We start from the raw sequence: 18,918 nt of genomic DNA on the forward strand, positions 1-18,918 counted from the left end.
GTATCATATGGTCACGTTTTCATACATTCATAACATCACCATCCATATCTCATCACAAAGCACACTTTGATGGCGCCACAGGACCAATTGCATGCCCATACATGAGTTCAGCGCATATAGCTCTGACACGGCCCCGCAGCACCCTGCCTCGTATCGCAACACGAAGGGGTCGATCGCAACCGACCGATGAACCGCAGCTCATCATAATGTTTGATCGCAACCAAACAGTGGACCGCAGCCCAAGAGTAGTCATCTGACCGCAGCCAGGAATATGAACCGCAGCTCATGTAAAACGTTTGATCGCAACCAAACGGTGGACCGCAGCCCGCGAGTGTAAATCTGACCGCAGCCAGCTTCTGAACCGCAGCTTAAGAATAACCAATTTGATCGCAACCAAATTGGGGTATCATGCACACGTAACATATAACAAGTACATGCAACCCACATTGACACATTGGGAAGGGGGGGGGGGGGAATCGTATAATGAAACCTATGCGTGATCATTCACATACTAGGAATAATCCTAAGGGGTTCATACTTCTTTCACCTAGGTCAACGAGATACCAATTCAACTAGCATGCAATATATAAGACTCTTTTATCCTACGAACGGTACCCGAAACATCAAACCAGACATAGGCACGATAGACGGAGTCCGTTGGGACACCACGGGGGTCGGGGGAACATCAAACGGGGAAGCAGGGATCCCGAGGTGGGATTATTTCCAGCGGGTAACCGGTGGGTGAAGGGTCACTCGCCGGTTACCCACAGGCGACAAGTCTCCGGGCAGCGGGTGCCCGGCGGGCAGTCGCCTGCACACCGGCTGCCCGCTGCCGACGACGTCAATTCTGGCCGCGGGTAGGTGGCGGGTCCCCTACCCCCACCTACCCCCCACTGACTCTCTTTCACAATAAACGCCCCGGGATCCATTGTGGAACCCGAAACCATGCTTAGACACTTTTAAACGCAATCGATGACACCACGTAGACAATTAACGGATCAAAAGAGAGAAACGTATGGCGCGTACCCTATCATGCTTCCTAAATACAATTAACGCCCAAACATGCGAATTCCCACCCAATATATCAAGAATAACACCACACGTGTTTCACGATACATCCTAGGGCTCTAATTATATTTAAATCATCAAGAACGTAATTCATCCTTTAGCATCAATAACCAATACAATTCATCAAGAATATCACATAATCATCAAGAATCCGAATTCCTCAAGAATATCACACAATCATCAAGAAACCCTTATCATCATCAAGATTATCAAGATAAAACCATATCACCAATTATCAAGATCACATCATCAATTTCATAAACAATTCATCAAGACACAAGAATACAGGGGGATGCCTAAGATTGAGATCATAGCTAAGAAAATAGGTTTTGTTGAGACATGGGTTACCTCTAAGTCTTTCTTCTTTCTTGATTTCTCCTAGGGGAATTCTTGGAACTCCTTGTGTGGTGAGAGATTATTGTGGTGTGGGTTCTAGGTGCCTCTTATGTCCCCTATTTATATACCTAAGAGTCCTAATTAGGGTCTAATTACTATAGGCTTGCTAACTCTATTCCTTTTAGGGCTAGGTGCTGGGTTTTAGAGCTGAGGGCCCACGGACTATGGTGGGCCTTTTCCTAATTAATTACTGTAATTTAATTCTTTCTTTTGGGTAATTGGTTAAATGATTAATTGGTTTTAGGGGTCGTAACACGGGGTGTTACACTCTCCCCCTCTTAACGGGAAGCTTCGTCCCCGAAGCTTGGTCCTTGCCCAGTGACTTCCTCTTGGTTACCTGTTGTGAAGAGCTCGGGGTAGCGTTCCCTCATCGTGTCCTTGAGTTCCCATGTTGCTTCTTCGGTCCCATGATTGGTCCAGAGGACTTTTACCATTTCTATGGCTCGACGGTGGGTGGTTCTTGTCTTGGTGTCCAAGATTCTTACGGGTTTTTCTTCGTATGCTAGTGACTCGTCGAGGTCCACGACCTTGGGTTGTAGCACGTGGCTTGGGTCGTGCACGTATTTCTTTAGCTGGGATATGTGGAATACGTTGTGTACCCGTTCTAGTTCGATGGGTAGATCGAGGCGGTAGGCTAGGTTCCTGACTCTTTCTACTATTTCATAGGGGCCGATAAATCGAGGGCTGAGCTTTCCTTTTCTTCCGAATCTCACTACCCTCGTGTGGGTGAGATTCGCAACCAGACCTTGTCCCCGGGGTTGAATTCGGCTTGTTTTCTCCTTAGGTCGGCGTAGGATTTCTTGCGGTCCTGGGCAGCCTTCATTCTTTCCTGGATGTGTTTGACTTTGGTTATGGTGTCTTTTAGGTATTGGGGCCCTAGTGTTACTGGGTCGACCATGTCTTCCCAACATAAGGGGGTTCTACACTTTTGTCCGTATAGAGCTTCATAGGGTGCCATACGAATGCTTCTGTGGAAGCTGTTGTTGTACGAAAATTCAATGAGGCCTAGATGTTACTCCCATGTTCCTTGAAAGTCTAACACGCAGGCTCTTAGCATGTCTTCGAGAGTCTGAATTGTTCTCTTGGTTTGGCCGTCAGTGGTGGGGTGGAAGGCAGTGCTTAGTTTTAGGTGTGTCCCCAAGGCTGATTGCAGTGATTTCCAAAATTGTAAGAGGAACCTGGAGTCCCTATCGGACACAATGTTTCGGGGAATTCCGTGGTATTTCACCACTTGGTTCAGGTAGGCTTGGGCCAGTTGTGTAATTGTCCATGTTTCCTTCATGGCAATGAATCGCGCTGTTTTGGTTAGCCGGTCCACTATGACCCAAATTTTATCGTTGCCGGTTTTTGTTGGGGGTAACCCTTCGACGAAGTCCATGGATATGGAATCCCACTTTCCTTGTGATATCTCAAGGGGTTGTACGAGTCCCTTGGGTTTGCATCATTCGGTCTTCACCCTTTGGCAGTTCAGGCATTTGGCCATGAAATCCGCGATTTCCTTTTTCATGTTGGGCCACCAAAACGTCCTTTTCACATCTTGGTATAGTTTATCACCCCCTGGGTTAACTGAGTATGGGGAGTTGTGTCCTTCTTCCAAGATTTGTTGTTTTAAGTGGGGATGCGTTGTGGGCACGCACCACCTACCTTGGTACCAGAGACTGCTATCTTCGTGCATCTCGATGGGTCCTTCCTTCCCCTGGGTTAGGTCGAGACGAATTTTATCTAATTCCGGATCCTGCTGTTGTCCTGTTTTGATTTCTTCGAAGAGTGTGGGTATGATTTCGGTGTTGAATAGGTGGATCTCGGGGTGGGTTTGATCTTGCTCTATTATTTCCAAGTTCAGCTTCTGGAAGTTTCTGTACAGCTGATCTGGTAGGATCCAGGTGGCGTTGAGGGAGTGGTTAGTCTTCCTGCTTAGGGCATCTGCCACAATGTTAGCTTTTCCCTCGTGGTATTGGATGTCTAGGTCGTAGTCTTTTATGAGTTCTAGCCACCTTCGTTGTCTCATGTTTAGGTCTTTCTGGGTGAAGATGTACTTTAGGCTTTTATGATCTGTGTAAATCTTGCATTGTACTCCGTATAGGTAATGCCTCCAAATTTTCAGTGCGAATACGATGGCGGCTAACTCGAGGTCGTGGGTGGGGTAATTTTCTTCGTGGGTTTTGAGTTACCTAGATGCGTATGCTATTACCTTGCCTTTTTGCATTAGCACGCACCCCAACCCCTTTTTGAACGCGTCGCTGAAGACCTCGAACCCTTCTACCCCGGAGGGGATGGCTAGTACGGGTGCCGTGGTTAACTTATCCTTCAATTCCTGAAAGGCTGTGATGCAGTTGTCGTCCCATCAGAAGGGGGTCACCTTTTTCATGAGTTTGATGACAGGTTGGGCTATCTTGGTAAAGTCGGGTACAAACCTCCTGTAGTAGCTAGCCAAGCCCAGGAAGCTTCGGACCTCTGAAAGTGAGCTCGGGTGGGACCATTCCTTAATGGCCTGGACTTTGGTGGGGTCTACCTTAATTCCTTCTTTGGTTATTACGTGGCCCAGGAAGGCCACGCTGTCTTTCCAGAATTCGCATTTGGAGAACTTGGCGTATAGCTGGTGCTCTCTTAGAGATTGTAAGGTTATGCGGAGGTGCCTTTCATGTTCTTCCTTGTTTCGGGAGTAGACTAGGATGTCGTCAATGAATACAATGACGAAGTCATCCAGGTGGGGTCGGAATACTCTGTTCATGAGATCCATGAATATGGCGGGTGCGTTGGTGAGTCCGTAGGGCATTACTGTAAATTCGTAGTGGTCGTAACGTGTCCGGAAGGCCGTTTTCTGAATGTCTGGTTTGGCCACTTGTATTTGGTGATATCCGGATCTTAGGTCGATTTTCGAGAACACCCCTGCCCCTTAAGTTGATCGAACAAGTCATCGATTCGGGGAAGGGGGTACCTATTCTTTACTGTGACTTGATTAAGTTCCTTGTAGTCGATGCACAGGCGCATGCTCCCATCTTTCTTTTTAACGAATAGTACTGGTGCTCCCCATGGGGAGGTGCTGGGGCGGATGTAACCTTTATCTAGTAGTTCTTGAAGTTGCGTTTTCAGTTCCTTCATTTCTTTTGGTGCTAGCCTGTAGGGTGGTTTAGATTTCGGGGCAGCGCCAGGTACGAGGTCTATTGTGAACTCGACTTCCCTGGTCGGGGGTGCCTTGGGGATTTCGTCTGGGAAGACGTCGGTGAATTCGTTTACTATTCGAATGGTTTGTAGTTCGGGTGTTTTGGTGTTGAGGTCCTCGACCGAGCATAGGAAGGCCTCGCTTCCTTGGTTTAGGTATTTCTTCATTTTCATCATGTTTACAAGTTTGATTTCTGGATCCTGGCGGGTTCCGTGGTACGACACCCTTTTACCGTTTGGTCCCCGTAGGACCACTTTTTGTTTTCTGCATAGGATTTGTGCTTGGGATTTCCCTAGCCAGTCCATGCCCAAGATCACTTGTACCCCATCCAGTCTGAATTGTATTAAGTTGCTGGGAAATTCCACCCCTTGGATGGTGATCATTATGTTCTCGTACATGCGGTCGCACTTTATGATTTCGCCGGAGGCCACCTTGACCTGGAGTCGGACTTTGGTGCTGGTGTTAAGGCCGAGTTGAGTGGCAAATTCGGTTGCTATAAACGAGTTGGTAGCCCTCGAATCAAATAGTATGGTGGCTGGGGTGGCGTGTACTAGGAAGGTTCCGGAGACTATATTGCTGTCTCCGATCCTGGCTTTGCTTAGAGTAAGGATTCTTCCTTAAATGGTTGGTGTTGCGACCTTGTGGGGTGAGACGGTCCTGGGGTTTTTTGATCCTCGGGTGGAATTTGTGTGATTCCCCTCAGATTTTCTTTTGTATCCCAGGTTTGTCTCCCGGGGTTTGTTTGCTACTTGTTGTAGTTGGAATACCTTGTCATAGGCTTCTCCAAGGGTCTTTGGTTCTTGTGTGGCCAGGGCTTTCTGGTCATCGGGGTCGAGGCCTGTTATGAATTTCTTGACCTTGGTCATCTCGGTCGGTACTAGCTCGGGGGTGAGGCGAGCCAGTCTGCGAAATTGCTGGTAGTATTCCGTGATCGGGGCTGCCCCTTGTTTTAGGTGGAGGAACTCTTCGTATACGGTGGCTTTTAGATGGTTGGGATAGAATTGTTCCCGTAGTTGTGTTTTTAGGGTTTCCCAGTTGAATTCGGGGCTTTGTTCGTATGTGGGTTTCCCGTGAGTCCACCAGGTGTCAGCTTCGTGTCTGAAGTAGAAGGAGGCTATTCTTACTTGGTGGTTCTCTGGGCATTTGGTTGCCCTGAATATTTTGTCAAAGGTCCCGATCCATTCCTCGAGGGTCGTGGGGTCTTCGTCCCCCGAGAAGGTGGGTGGTTGGTGTGCTGAGACTTGGTGGTGGATTTCCAAGTTCTCGTTTGTTGGTAGTGGCTGGGGAACGGTAGTACTCAGTGCCTGGGCAATTTGGGCCAGGCGTTGCAGATTCTGAGTCAAGAATTCCGGTGTGGGGAGTTTTGGTGTTCCTACCCGTCTCCTTTTCGGCGCCATCCTGGTGTCCATAGGTCGATGTTATTTTGCATTCTTACCTTGATGCGATAAGTGGAGGGGAAGTTTCCTTTAATTAAGTGAAGGGTAAAGTGAGGGAGGGTTATGTGTAGGTTTCACAGTCTTACCGCGCGTCCTAAGGTTCCTGAGTCTTATGCTCCTAAATACCTAGAGTTCAAGCCTATTGTCTTAAAGTCTAGTCTTAAGAGTCTTATCCAAGGGTAAACTTAGGCTCTGATACCAACTGTAACACCCCGAATTTTTTAAACTTTTGAAACTTATATAATAAAGGTAAATTCTTATTAAATCCCAAAACATAATAAAAGAGTACGGGGTACTAGGCCACACCTGAGCTCGAGAACTCAGGTGCACAGGTTCACTAACTAAAATCCTCAACAATATCAATACATAAGTATGGCACGCAGGCCGAAAGGGAAACTATCTACTCTACGCTTCGGATCTCTAGCGCGCTCCAGTGTCTAGCTTAAAAAACAGAGAATAGACTCGACGGACAGAGATAAGCACAGTCAACAGTCATAACCAAGCATATACAATTCACTAGCATAGGGAACAGACTCGACAGATAGAGATAAGCACAGCCAATAGTCATAACCAAGCATATACAGTTTACTAGCATGTATCTTATAGTCACGTTTTCATACATTCATAACATCAAACCATCCATATCTCATCACATAGCATACTTTGATGGCGCCACAGGACCAATTGCATGCCCATACATGAGGGTCAGCGCATATAGCTCTGACACGGCCCCGCAGCACCCTGCCTCGTATCGCAACACGAAGGGGTCGATCGCAACCGACCGATGAACCGCAGCTCATCATAATGTTTGATCGCAACCAAACAGTGGACCCAAGAGTAGTCATCTGACCGCAGCCAGGAATATGAACCGCAGCTCATGTAAAATGTTTGATCGCAACCAAACGGTGGACCGCAGCCCGAGAGTGTAAATCTGACCGCAGCCAGCTTCTGAACCGCAGCTCAGGAATAACCAATTTGATCGCAACCAAATTGGGGTATCATGCACACGTAACATATAACAAGTACATGCAACGCACATTGACACATTGGGAAGGGGGGGGGGGGGGGGGGAAATCGTATAATGAAACCTATGCGTGATCATTCACATACTAGGAATAATCCTAAGGGGTTCATACTTCTTTCATCTAGGTCAACGGGATACCAATTCAACTTGCATGCAATATATAAGACTCGTTTATCCTACGAACGGTACCCGAAACATCAAACCAGACATAGGCACGATAGACGGAGTCCGTTGGGACACCACGGGGGTCGGGGGAACATCAAACGGGGAAGCCGGGATCCCAAGGTGGGATTATTTCCAGCGGGTAGCCGGTGGGTGAAGGGTCACTCGCTGGCTGCCCGCCGGCGACAAGTCTCCGGGCAGCGGGTGCCCGGCGGGCAGTCGCCTGCCCGCCGACTGCCCGCTGCCGGCAACGTCAATTCTGGCCGCGGGTAGGTGGCGGGTCCCCAACCCAACCCTACCCCCCACTGACTCTCTTTCACAATAAACGCCCCAGGATCCATTGTGGAACCCGAAACCATGCTTAGACACTTTTAAACGCAATCGATGACACCACGTAAACAATTAACGGATCAAAAGCGAGAAACGTACGGCACGTACCCTATCTTGCTTCCTAAATACAATTAACGCCCAAACATGCGAATTCCCACCCAATATATCATTAATAACACCACACGAGTTTCACGATACATCCTAGGGCTCTAATTATGTTTAAATCATCAAGAACGTAATTCATCCTTTAGCATCAATAACCAATACAATTCATCAAGAATATCACATAATCATCAAGAATCCGAATTCCTCAAGAATATCACACAATCATCAAGAAACCCTTATCATCATCAAGATTGTCAAGATAAAACCATATCACCAATTATCAAGATCACATCATCAATATCATAAACAATTCATCAAGACACAAGAATACAGGGGGATGCCTAAGATTGAGATCATAGCTAAGAAAATAGGTTTTGTTGAGACATGGGTTACCTCTAAGTCTTTCTTCTTTCTTCATTTCTCCTAGGGGAATTCTTGGAACTCCTTGTGTGGTGAGAGATTATTGTGGTGTGGGTTCTAGGTGCCTCTTATGTCCCCTATTTATATACCTAAGAGTCCTAATTAGGGTCTAATTACTATAGGCTTGCTAACTCTATTCCTTTTAGGGCTAGGTGCTGGGTTTTAGAGCTGAGGGCCCACGGACTATGGTGGGCCTTTTCCTAATTAATTACTGTAATTTAATTCTTTCTTTTGGGTAATTGGTTAAATGATTAATTGGTTTTAGGGGTCGTAACACGGGGTGTTACACAAGCTGTACTCCTACACCACGAGAACTACGCACAAAGCTATGCTCTCACCGGGTTTTCACAAGCTCCTCTTGTTACTCTTCCCTTTACAACGAATGCTACGCACAAAGCTTCACTCAAACTGGGTTTTTCACTCTCTCTAGTTACTCTACCCCTTTTCTACACTCAGTAGAAGTGTTTACAATGAAATACAATGATTTCTTTCTTCGGACTTGAATTTTTCTAATGAAGATTTATTTCCCCCTTTACTGGCTAATAAAAATATATCTTGTTTTTATCAATTAGCTTTGCTTGTTTGGTTATTCGCTGTGTGATCTCTGTCTTGTCTTCAAGTCTGCTTGGACAATTTATAGCCAATGAAAGCTATTTGTTCGTTGATCAACTTTCGATCTCGATCGTCCATTTTGAATTTTAATTGATCAAATAATTGTGTCAACTTGGTCTGCAAAGTCATTTCGCCGTCCGTCAGAAGATTTGAATAATCTTGCCGTTGCCCTTCATTAATCTGACAAAACTTTTCTTGGAATGTGTAGCCTCCAAATTTGAATTAATCTCAGGCTTGACTTTTGTTGAATTATTGATCTGATATGCCAAGTGGATCAAATAATTTGTCTGTTGATTCTTGCTTGAGTATAAAAAAAGATTTCCTTCGTGAATCAGCTTCTTCGACTCCTTCTTCTTCCTTCGCAAAACTGGCGGGTTCTAAAAAGACATCCTGCCTAAGCACTTGTTATCATGTGTTCATAGACTAAAAATTGCTTCAGGTGAGAGTCAAACCATATATCATTTGGTTACTTTGCAAAGTTCCTTCCAACTCGACTAGTTAACCTTCCAATATATATCATGACTTAAATCCTTTTGTCTCATCTCTTCACATGGGTTCCATAACCCTTCTAAAGCATATCACGTTGTGACGTCATCATCCGATAACAAAGATATCATGTTATAAAAACTTTGGCTTGATAGTACTTCATGTCTTGGCTTGATATCACTTCATGTATTGGCTTGATATCACTTCATGATGGCACTTCCCGATATCACACTTCATGATATCACTTCCCGTTAATACTTCGTGATATTATTTCTCAATATCACTTCCTGTCTACCGCTTCGTGATAGCACTTCACCATACCTTGTCTAAGCCTATTTAGACAAAATGTTCTTAATGGGAATTGAACCATAGATAACACTTCACCATAGCTTGTCTAAGCCTATTTAGACAAAATGCTCTTAATGGGAATTAAACCATAAATCATCAAGTATCAAGTATATGTTTCAAAAAGTCTTCTTCCATCTCGTCTATCTCAACCTTTGATGACTCCAACTCTTCATATATGTGTTAAGCTATGATCCCGCTTACATTTATTCTTCCATCAAGGAGGTGTTCACGTAGGCTTCCTGGCAAGGGTGCACCATACTTTGTGAACCAGAACTGACTCAAATAAAATAAAATTGGGGTCTACAAAATACATTTGGCTCATCAAAACTTATACAATATATTCCCAACAATATATATATATATATATATATATATATATATATATATATATATATATATATATATATATATATATATATATATATATTGTATATTTTTTTTTGTGAACACTCATTTTAGGGTTTCAGACATATCCTTTCACTCTCTATCTCTTACCCTCTCCGCCGCTCAGTCTCTCTATTTCTCTATCGCTCACTGCTCCTTCTTACCACACTCTCTCTCTCTCTGTCTCTCTCTCTCTCTCACACACACACACACACATTACGCTGCTCTCACCCATGAACCACCCTAGCGCTCTCTTACGTTCTCTTCAGCAGTCCACCTCTAAGCCCTCCCAGCCTCTCCATCTCTAGCTGTCTGCCTTTCCATTGTATAGATTGCTTCTCTGCCTCTCCGTGGAACTGTTACTCTGTCTCTGTCTCCGGTTCTCGGCCACCCGGTGCTCTATCATCTCACTTTCTGAGTTTCAGAGACTAATAGTCTCAACTCTCGATTGTTGCAATCTACACCGGAAACCTTAGATCTTCGACCTACAACGTAGATCTGGGGAGATCTACTTCGAGGTTTCGAGTTTCTCGACTTCTCCGGTCACTGCATCTGGTTATTTAAAAGGAACAGATACTTTACTACTTTATTTGGTTTTTATTTTTATTTTTTCTCAGAAAATTTAAAAAAAAATTATTTGTTTTTTTTTTTTTTTTACAGATCTGGTGAGTTTTTTTTTTAGTTTTGGCTTTTCGTATTTTCCCCCAAAAATTAAAATAATGTCAAAAAATTGTTTACAAAAAAATTTGTTTGTGATTTCAACAATTTTAATTTGTCGTACAAAAGTCTTAGGGGTATATATTTGTTTTGTGATTAGAAGATTTTATGTTGAAAGTAAAATTGTATTTACAAACGTAATTCTAAGCCCCAAAGCTTCTTTTATAATCACCATGTTATATCATTTCTCTTTAGCGTTCCATTAATCTTAATTTTTTAGAATTATATATAATGTGTTAGTCCTGGTAGGGTGGAAGGAGAGTCTAGAGGGGTGGGGGGGGGGTGAATAAACTCTTAATCGATTTTTCAAAGCAACTCCTTTCGGAGGTATGCACAGCGGAAATAACGTTTCGTCTTAGATACACTTTGCGCACTTTCGTTATGAAGTTTTAGCGTTTTATCGATATGATATGCAATGCACGAAAGTAATAAAGCAGTAAGTAAATAGATATGGAAAGAGAGATTTTATAGTGGTTCGAGTGTTAACGAAGCCTACTCCACTCTTCTTTCACAACTCGTTAAAGGGTTTGCACTATCACTAAGCCAGACAACCACTTGATAGGTTTTTCAACTCCTCGAGTTTACTCCGCCTCTATCAACTTCTCCCTAAGTTGAGATGTTGGAAAGATAACTTGGTGTTTCTCCAACTGGTTGAAGCCTTGTCTTGATATCTGGATGAATCTTCACTTGAAAATGGATGAGCCTTTTGAAAAAAATCACAAGATCACTCTTTATGAAAAGCTTTAAGAGATAGAACTGTTTGAAGAGCTTTTCTTTTGGATAGCAAAGGTAGAATTAATCAGCACCTTCTTCAATGGAGAAGAGAGGTATTTATAGGTGGAAAAAGTCATCCGTTGGAGGGAGATGAAGATTTCGAACCTAATATCTAGTATGTACTAACTAGTGGGCATCAAGCATTTAATGCACTTGTATTGTGTAGCCGTTAGAGCCAAAAGTATTATGACTTTTTTCCTTGTTCTCTGACAAGATGGCACAAGTCTTTTAATGCTTCTTGTCTTTTGTGAAGATCATTCCTAGGACACTTTTTGTCCGAATGATTTCCCATCTGAGTCGTAGACAACATTCTCATTGCTTCACTTAAATGAAGGTTGTCTTTTACAAGTCTGTCTTTGACTTGTTTGCTCAGAGATGATCATCAAAAGATTGACCTTATCTTTCGACCTTTCTCTTAGACGATAGATCCTCTTTGTCAAATGAAGTCGATCCGAGACTTGCTCAATCAATCTTTCGCCTGGAAGCATCTTCCGATCATCTTGTCGTCTTCAAGTCTTCATGTAAACCTATTATGCTAGTCTCGAGTAAGATGCGTACACCTCATAGTGTGGATCAAACGTTGAGTTATAGTAACTTTCGTTTGTCACAAGAGACTTATCTACGAAAGGAAAAATAGGGGTCTACAATCCTAGACAGTTTGGTGTCATCAAAATCTAATGACACTTGATCCTAACAATTTCCCCCTTTTTGATGATGCCAAAACCTACACTCTTACTACAAGGCTGAAGGATACCCTTTAAAGGAAATTTTATTACAAAACAGCCCTATAGATGAGTTTACTTGAAGTTCTATAAAACTTACTTATTTTAAAGACAAGAGTACTCAATAAATGTGCAAAAACAGACTTTCATTTATAAAGAGCAAATTACAAATCAAAGAGTACTGAAATTAAATGGATCATTACATGTTCAAAAGATTCAGTTTCACCTATTGTGCTTCCATCCTTTCACCTGTTGTGCTTACATGTTCAAAAGATTTAGTTTCACCTATTGTGCTTCCATCCTTTCTTTATCATCACGTTCATTTTGCTTCTTGAGCATGTTGTCGAAGTCTAGTTCGTTGTTGATTGAGTCTCTAACGTCTCGGAGTGGTCTTTCTCGAACTAAATCTTCATATTTTTCTCCAAAATTGTAGCTCATGTAGTTCTTGTAAGCCTCTAGAATGTTTCGTCTTGGTGCAATGCCACAGTTCCACCAAGTCACGAGCTCTATGGAGTTCATTCCTTCTACATAGCTCTTTCCAGATTCTCTGTGTATTTTGAACACGACATCGTATTTGATACTTGTATATGCATCATTTTCAATTTTCGAAACATCTTTTATCCTTTCTTGTGTTTCTTGATAACGAGTAAGCTCTCATTCTCTCAAGTTTCTGGTTTCTTCGTGTTCAAGACAAAGGGCTTCATTTTCACTTCTTATCTTCTCATTTTCTCTCCTTTGATAATCTTGCGGTGTTTTGTTGTCTTTCTTCTTGAGTCAAATTGGAAAGTTACAACCTTCGAATCTTTTGCCGCTTCCTCTCTCGTATTCTTTGAACTGGACGAATGTTCCAAATCCATCCATTGTCACATTGTTGTCCCTCATTAGCCTATTTCGAAGATTCATCTTGTCTCTGTGAGATCGTCCTGCAAATGAGTAAATGGATTTGGAGCCATGGGATGGACGAGGTCTTATGGGTTGTCGACGAGACTTGGAAGGTGCTTCTTATCGAGACTTTGAAGGTGTTTCTTGACGAGACTTTGATGGAGGAGGTGTCTTGTATCTATTGTCCTGTCTGTTGTCGAAAGTTCCCTCTCCTCTTCTTTCATCTTCATCATCGTCATCTTTCTTATATCTCTTTTCCCCCTTTTTGGCATCATCAGTAGGAGGATCAGAGAGCTTCAGGAGCTTGTGAACTTTGACAGAGAGAACTCTGATATAATTCAAAATCTGAAGTTGATAGTCAGCCATTGTAAAGAGGTTATTGTTTGATGTATCAATCTTCGAACAAGTGAGGCCAACTCTTTCCTTGAGACCAAATTGTGAAAGCTTGATCGAATGTTGTTCCTTGGCAATTTTGTCAAGCATCTCATTTTGGTGACTGAGATCAGGAAGTTGTTGATCCTTTTGTTGGTCCTTTTTCATGGAAGACAATTGTGCCGAAATGAGGGCCGATTGTGAAGACAGGTGCTCCATCACTTCAGCATCTTGCTGACGTTGCTCATTGTATCGCTGATGTTGTTGTTTGAGCGCAGTAACTGTGTTCGCGAGAAGAGTTAGGAACATTTCAGCATCAATGTATTCTTCATGGACATCAGTTTGAATTCCTTGCTCCCTTCGACCAGAGTCGTCATGTCTCGCACTCGGTAATGCTTCTGGTTTGTCATCAGGAGCTGATCTCGGAGTCCAGTCGTTTCAACCACGTGGTGGAGAGTATTGATCAGTAGGAGGAATCATCACTGTTTTTCCAATGATGGGAGATCCTTCGGTGTCATCATCATTATCATCATCAGAATCCGCGTCACTATCATCATCATCTTGATAAGCTTGAGGTGCTCCTGTCCTTAAGTAGCCATCTTGACTGATCACAGGTTATGTATTTGAGGGAATCGTAGTCAATTATGACGACTTCCATGACTATAAAATTCCTCAATGCATTTAATTTTCGTTTCGGAATTTTAAATGCTCTTTCTCATCAATGTTCCCCTTAATTCAATATGTCATTATGAATTTAGACCATACGAACGTTTGTAGTGAATGTAGAAATCTTTCGTTGGTCAACATTGATATCATGACATAGGCGAAAGCAATATGAGATCACGTGATTAAAATAAGACAACCAGAAAGGACAATGATTCATTACATTTGCAAGAAAGGAAATGATAACATGCCAAAGGGGATTGCAAGAACTTAATCTATCTTTTTCTTGCTGCTGGTAGTAGACCTAAGAGAGGTAGATAAAGCGGGTGGAGTGTTTGATGGTGAATAGTCGAAACTATCACTTCTTTCGAGCACGCACTTCACGTCCTTGTACTCGTCTAACTCACTGAGAGTGAGAGAGGACACTCGAGACTCTACTTCAGTAGGTGGACGGATTTGAACATGTGAATAGGATACCAGCGAAACGTAGCTGGTGGTCCTGTGTCTGATTTGCTACATGCTTTCTTGATCAACATGATTCTCTCATTTGCAAAATTTCGGGCATGTTCAAGATAGTATTTGTAACACCCCATGTTACGGATCCTAAAACCAACTGATTAATTAATTAATTAATTAATAACCCAGGAGAAAGAATAAATTATAATGGTTTATTAGGGAAAAAGGCCACCATAGCCCATGGGCCCAATTATATAAACCCAACCCCTAAACCCAATAGGAATAAACTCTAAATAAACCCTTGGATCTATAAATAGGGAACTTAGGGAGCACCTAGAACCCCCTCCGACACGCCTAGACGCCCCATCACCCCAGGAGAGCTCCAAGAATTCCCTTAGAAGAAATCAAGAAAGCAAGAAAGCTTAAAGAAAGATCCTTCATAGCCAAGGAATTAATTAAGGCTAAGAGGTAACCCATGTCTCAACAAAACCTATTTTCATAGCTATGATTCCCCTCTTAGGATTTCCCCTTATTATTGTGTATTGATGATTTGTGATATTATTATTGATGATTGGTGGGATGATTTCCATGGGTGATCTTGATGATGAAAGGTTCTTGATAATTATGATGTTCTTGATGATTAATTGGGGTTTTGATGATTATGTGTTGTTCTTGATGATTATGATGTTTTTGATGATTAATTGGTATTCTTGATGATTATGTGTTGCTCCTACCGAATCTTGCAATTAGAAGACGAATTGTATTCTTGTTGATATAAAAGTGATTAGAACCCTAGGTTGTATCGTATGATATTATTCTTGGATTATCGGGTGGGGAAATCGCATGTTTGGGTGTTGATTATGATTAGAGAAGCATGATAGGTTATGTGCCGTTCATTTATCGTATTTGATCCGTTAATTGTCTATGTGTTGTCGTTAATTACGTTGAAAAGTGTCTAAGCATGGTTTCGGGTTCCACAATGGTTCCCGGGACGAAAAGTGGTGAAAAGAGTCAGTGGGGGGTAGGTGGGTGGGTAGGGGACCCACCACCTACCCGCGGCAATTCGGGCAGCTCCGGCAGCGGGCAGCCGGCGGGCGGGCAGCTGCCCGCCGGGCACCCGCTGCCCGGACCAGTGATGGCTGGCGGGCAGCCGGCGGGTGGGCCCCCCACCCACCGGCTACCCGCTGGAATCTTCCCTCCTTCGGGACCCCGGCTTCCCCGTTTGATGTTTCCCCGATCCCCGTGGTGTCCCAACGGACCCCGTTTGTCGTGCCTATGTCTAGTTGGTATTGCGGGTAACGTTCGTAGGTTTATGAGTCGATTATATTGCATGCTAGTTGAATTGGTATCCCGTTGACCTAGGTGGAAGAAGTATGAACCCCTTAGGACTATTCTTAGTTGGTGATGGTTCACGCATAGGTTTATTCATACGTTTATTCCCCTTCCCAACGTGTAATGTGGGTTGTATGTGCTTGCTATGTGTTATGTGTGCATGTTGCCCCAATTCGGTTGCGATCGGATTGGTTATTCCTGAGCTGCGGTTCAGAAGCCGGCTACAGTCAGATGGGAATTCCTGGCTGCAGTCGGATGACGGTATCCTGGGCGGCGGTCCAGAAGCTGGTTGTAGTCAGATGGGAATTCCTGGCTGCAATCAGATGACATTTTCCCGAGCTGCGGTTCGGAGGCTGGCTGTAGTCAGATGGGAATTCCTGGCTACAGTCAGAGTACACATTCTTATGAGCTTCGGTTCATCGGTCGGTTGCGATCGACCCCTCCGTGTTGCGATACGGGGCAGGGTGCTGCGGGGCCGTGTCAGAGCTATATGCGCTGACCCTCATGTATGGGCATGCGATTGGTCCTGTGGCGCCAACAAAGTGTGTTATGTGTTGTGACATGGACGATCTGTGATTACGAGTGTCTTGGGGGATGTGACTATGGGGTTTATATTGGGGATTGTTCATATTGGGTTATGATCATTGTTTATGCTTTGCCTTATCTGCCTTATCTGTTGTGAACTGCATATGCTCGTTATAACTGTTGCTTGTGTCTGACCTTATCTGTCGAGTCATTCCCGGTTTTAAAGCTAGAGTTCGTATGATATATCTTCATGCTCAAAATGGTTTTCGTATATCTATATATATCTCTATATGTATTGTATTTCAACGCGTTGGAGTGGGTTACCAGCATCTCTCGCTGAACAGATATATTTGGCTTTCAGGCATAGAAGAATAAGTCACTGGAGAGCGCTAGTACTCGGAACGTAGAAGTAGTTAGTCCCCTTTCGGCCTGCGTGCCATATTATGCATTTACATTATTGAGGATATTAGTTAGTTAGCCTGTGCACCTGGGTTCTCCAGCTCAGGTGTGGCATAGCACCCCGTACACTTGTATTATGTTTTGGGATTTAATGAGATAATACCTTTATTTTATAAGTTTAAAATGTCTTGAAAATCTGGGGTGTTACAGTATTCCTGTTTGGCTCGTGAATCTTCAAGGATTTTGTCCATTGCGTTCTTTTGCTCAGCTATTTCAGATGGAGAGAGTGTGATCTCCACCTTGTCGGAGTGCTCCCTGATTTTGATGACTTTTTCATTCGTCATCTTTCGTGCTTCCTTCTAGTATTGCTCCCTTCGAGCAGCACGCCTTTCGGACTCTTCATCCATCTTCTCCTTTCTTTTCCCTTGACTCATACCTACAATAAAAAATACTAAAGACAACTGGAATTTTTGTGAGAGATTAGTGGAAAAAGGCGTTATTTTGCGTGAAGATATCTCTAAGATATTTTCTTTCTTTTTTCAAGATATTTTCCTTTTCTGCATTTATTCTCTTCAAGATTTTCTTTTGAAATCTTTTTAGGAATCTTCTGCGCATGTTCCAGTGCATTCTAATTCGATCTTTCAATTAAATCATTTCGATCATTCCAAGTTCATGTTGTAGGGATGAGAACCTATTCCCATTTAACGGCTTTGTGAGAATATCTGCCAACTGATCATCAGTATTGATATATTTGGGCAAACTGTTCTTCTTTTCAACATGATCTCTAATGAAATGTTATTTAATATCAATGTGCTTAGTTCGAGAATGTAGCACTGGATTATGTGTTACGGCAATAGCACTCGTATTATCACAGTTGATTCGAACTTCTCGTGCCACAATTCCATAATCTTTCAGTTGTTGCATCATCCATAGTATTTGTGCACAACAACTTTCAGCTGCTATGTACTCAGCTTCAACAGTATTGGTAGCAATAGAATTTTTTTTCTTACTAAACCATGACACGAGTCTTCCCGCTAGGAACTGGCAGGTTCCAGAGGTACTCTTTCGGTCAATTATACACCCAGCAAAATCTGCGTCTGAATAACCAATTAGATCAAAGGTTCCTCCTTTCGGGTACCAAAGACCAACACTTTGGGTTCCCTTGAGGTATCTTAGGATCTTTTTCGCTGCTCTTAGGTGGATTTCTTTCGGTTTGTCTTGAAATCTTGCACATACCCCAACAGCGGAAGAAATGTCAGGACTACTCGCTGTAAGGTATAAGAGTGATCCAATGATCCCTCTATATTTTTTTTGATCCACATCTTTTCCTTCATTGTCAATTTCCATATTCAAAGATGTGTTAATTGGAATTTTGACAGGTGCCTTTCCCTTGATTCCAAACTTTCGGATTAAATCTTTCGTGTATTTTGCCTGATTGATGAAAATTCCATCAGGGCATTGTTTAACTTGTAACCCAAGAAAGTAATTCAGGTCTCCAATCATGCTCATTTCAAATTTTCCTTGCATGAGTTTTGAGAACTTATCACATAGTTCTAGATTTATACATCCGAAGATAAAATCATCAATGTATATTTGCACAAGTACGATATGATCATTATCTTTGATACGAAAGAGGGCTTAATCCACCACTCCATTCGTGAAGCCACAGTTGATAAGAAAATATGATAGAGTTTCATACGAAGCACGTGGTGCTTGTTTTTGGCCATATAATGCTTTCTTTAAGTGATATACTTTATCACTATCAGTGTTAGTTATGAATCTTGGAGTTTGTTCCACATCGACTTCTTCTTCAAGGAGTCCATTTAGAAACGCACTCTTTACATCCATTTGAAACTCTTTGAAGTTCTTATGGGCAGGCGAGGAATATTCGGATTGCTTCAAGTCTGACAACCGGAGCCAATGTTTCATCAAAATCTATGCCTTCTTCTTGGCAGTATCCTTTGGCTACTAGCCGAGCTTTGTTCCTGACAATTACTCCACCTTCACTCATTTTGTTTCTGAAAACCCACTTGGTTCCAATAACATTCTGATGAGTTGGTCTGGGAACAAGTTCCCAAACATTGTTTCATTCAAACTGATGAAGTTCTTCTTGCATGGCTGTGACCCAATCTGGATCTTAAG

At 42.9% G+C, this 18,918-nt stretch overlaps 1 protein-coding gene across 1 annotated transcript; it reads right to left on the bottom strand.

Annotated features, from left to right (window-relative positions):
- Window positions 1-17,135: 17,135 nt before the first annotated feature.
- LOC109148191 (uncharacterized mitochondrial protein AtMg00810-like) lies at window positions 17,136-18,285 on the bottom strand. The gene is made up of 2 exons (XM_019296076.1): window positions 17,649-18,285; window positions 17,136-17,212 (listed from the first exon to the last, which is right to left on the bottom strand). Exons 1-2 carry the CDS (start codon window positions 18,283-18,285, stop codon window positions 17,136-17,138), a joined length of 714 nt encoding a protein of 237 aa, XP_019151621.1.
- Between the last annotated feature and the right edge of the window lie 633 nt (window positions 18,286-18,918).

This window comes from Ipomoea nil, unplaced genomic scaffold, assembly GCF_001879475.1.
Source record: "Ipomoea nil cultivar Tokyo-kokei standard unplaced genomic scaffold, Asagao_1.1 scaffold0114, whole genome shotgun sequence".
NCBI lineage: Eukaryota > Viridiplantae > Streptophyta > Magnoliopsida > Solanales > Convolvulaceae > Ipomoea > Ipomoea nil.

Bases quoted from the DNA above. Each gene is read 5' to 3' on its own strand.
- LOC109148191 (XM_019296076.1), bottom strand. From the start codon at position 18,285: ATGAGCATGATTGGAGACCTGAATTACTTTCTTGGGTTACAAGTTAAA. The intron at 17,213-17,648 runs GTGATAATACGA...TTTTTATTGTAG, and splicing joins ACGAGAAGTTCGAATCAACT to GTATGAGTCAAGGGAAAAGA.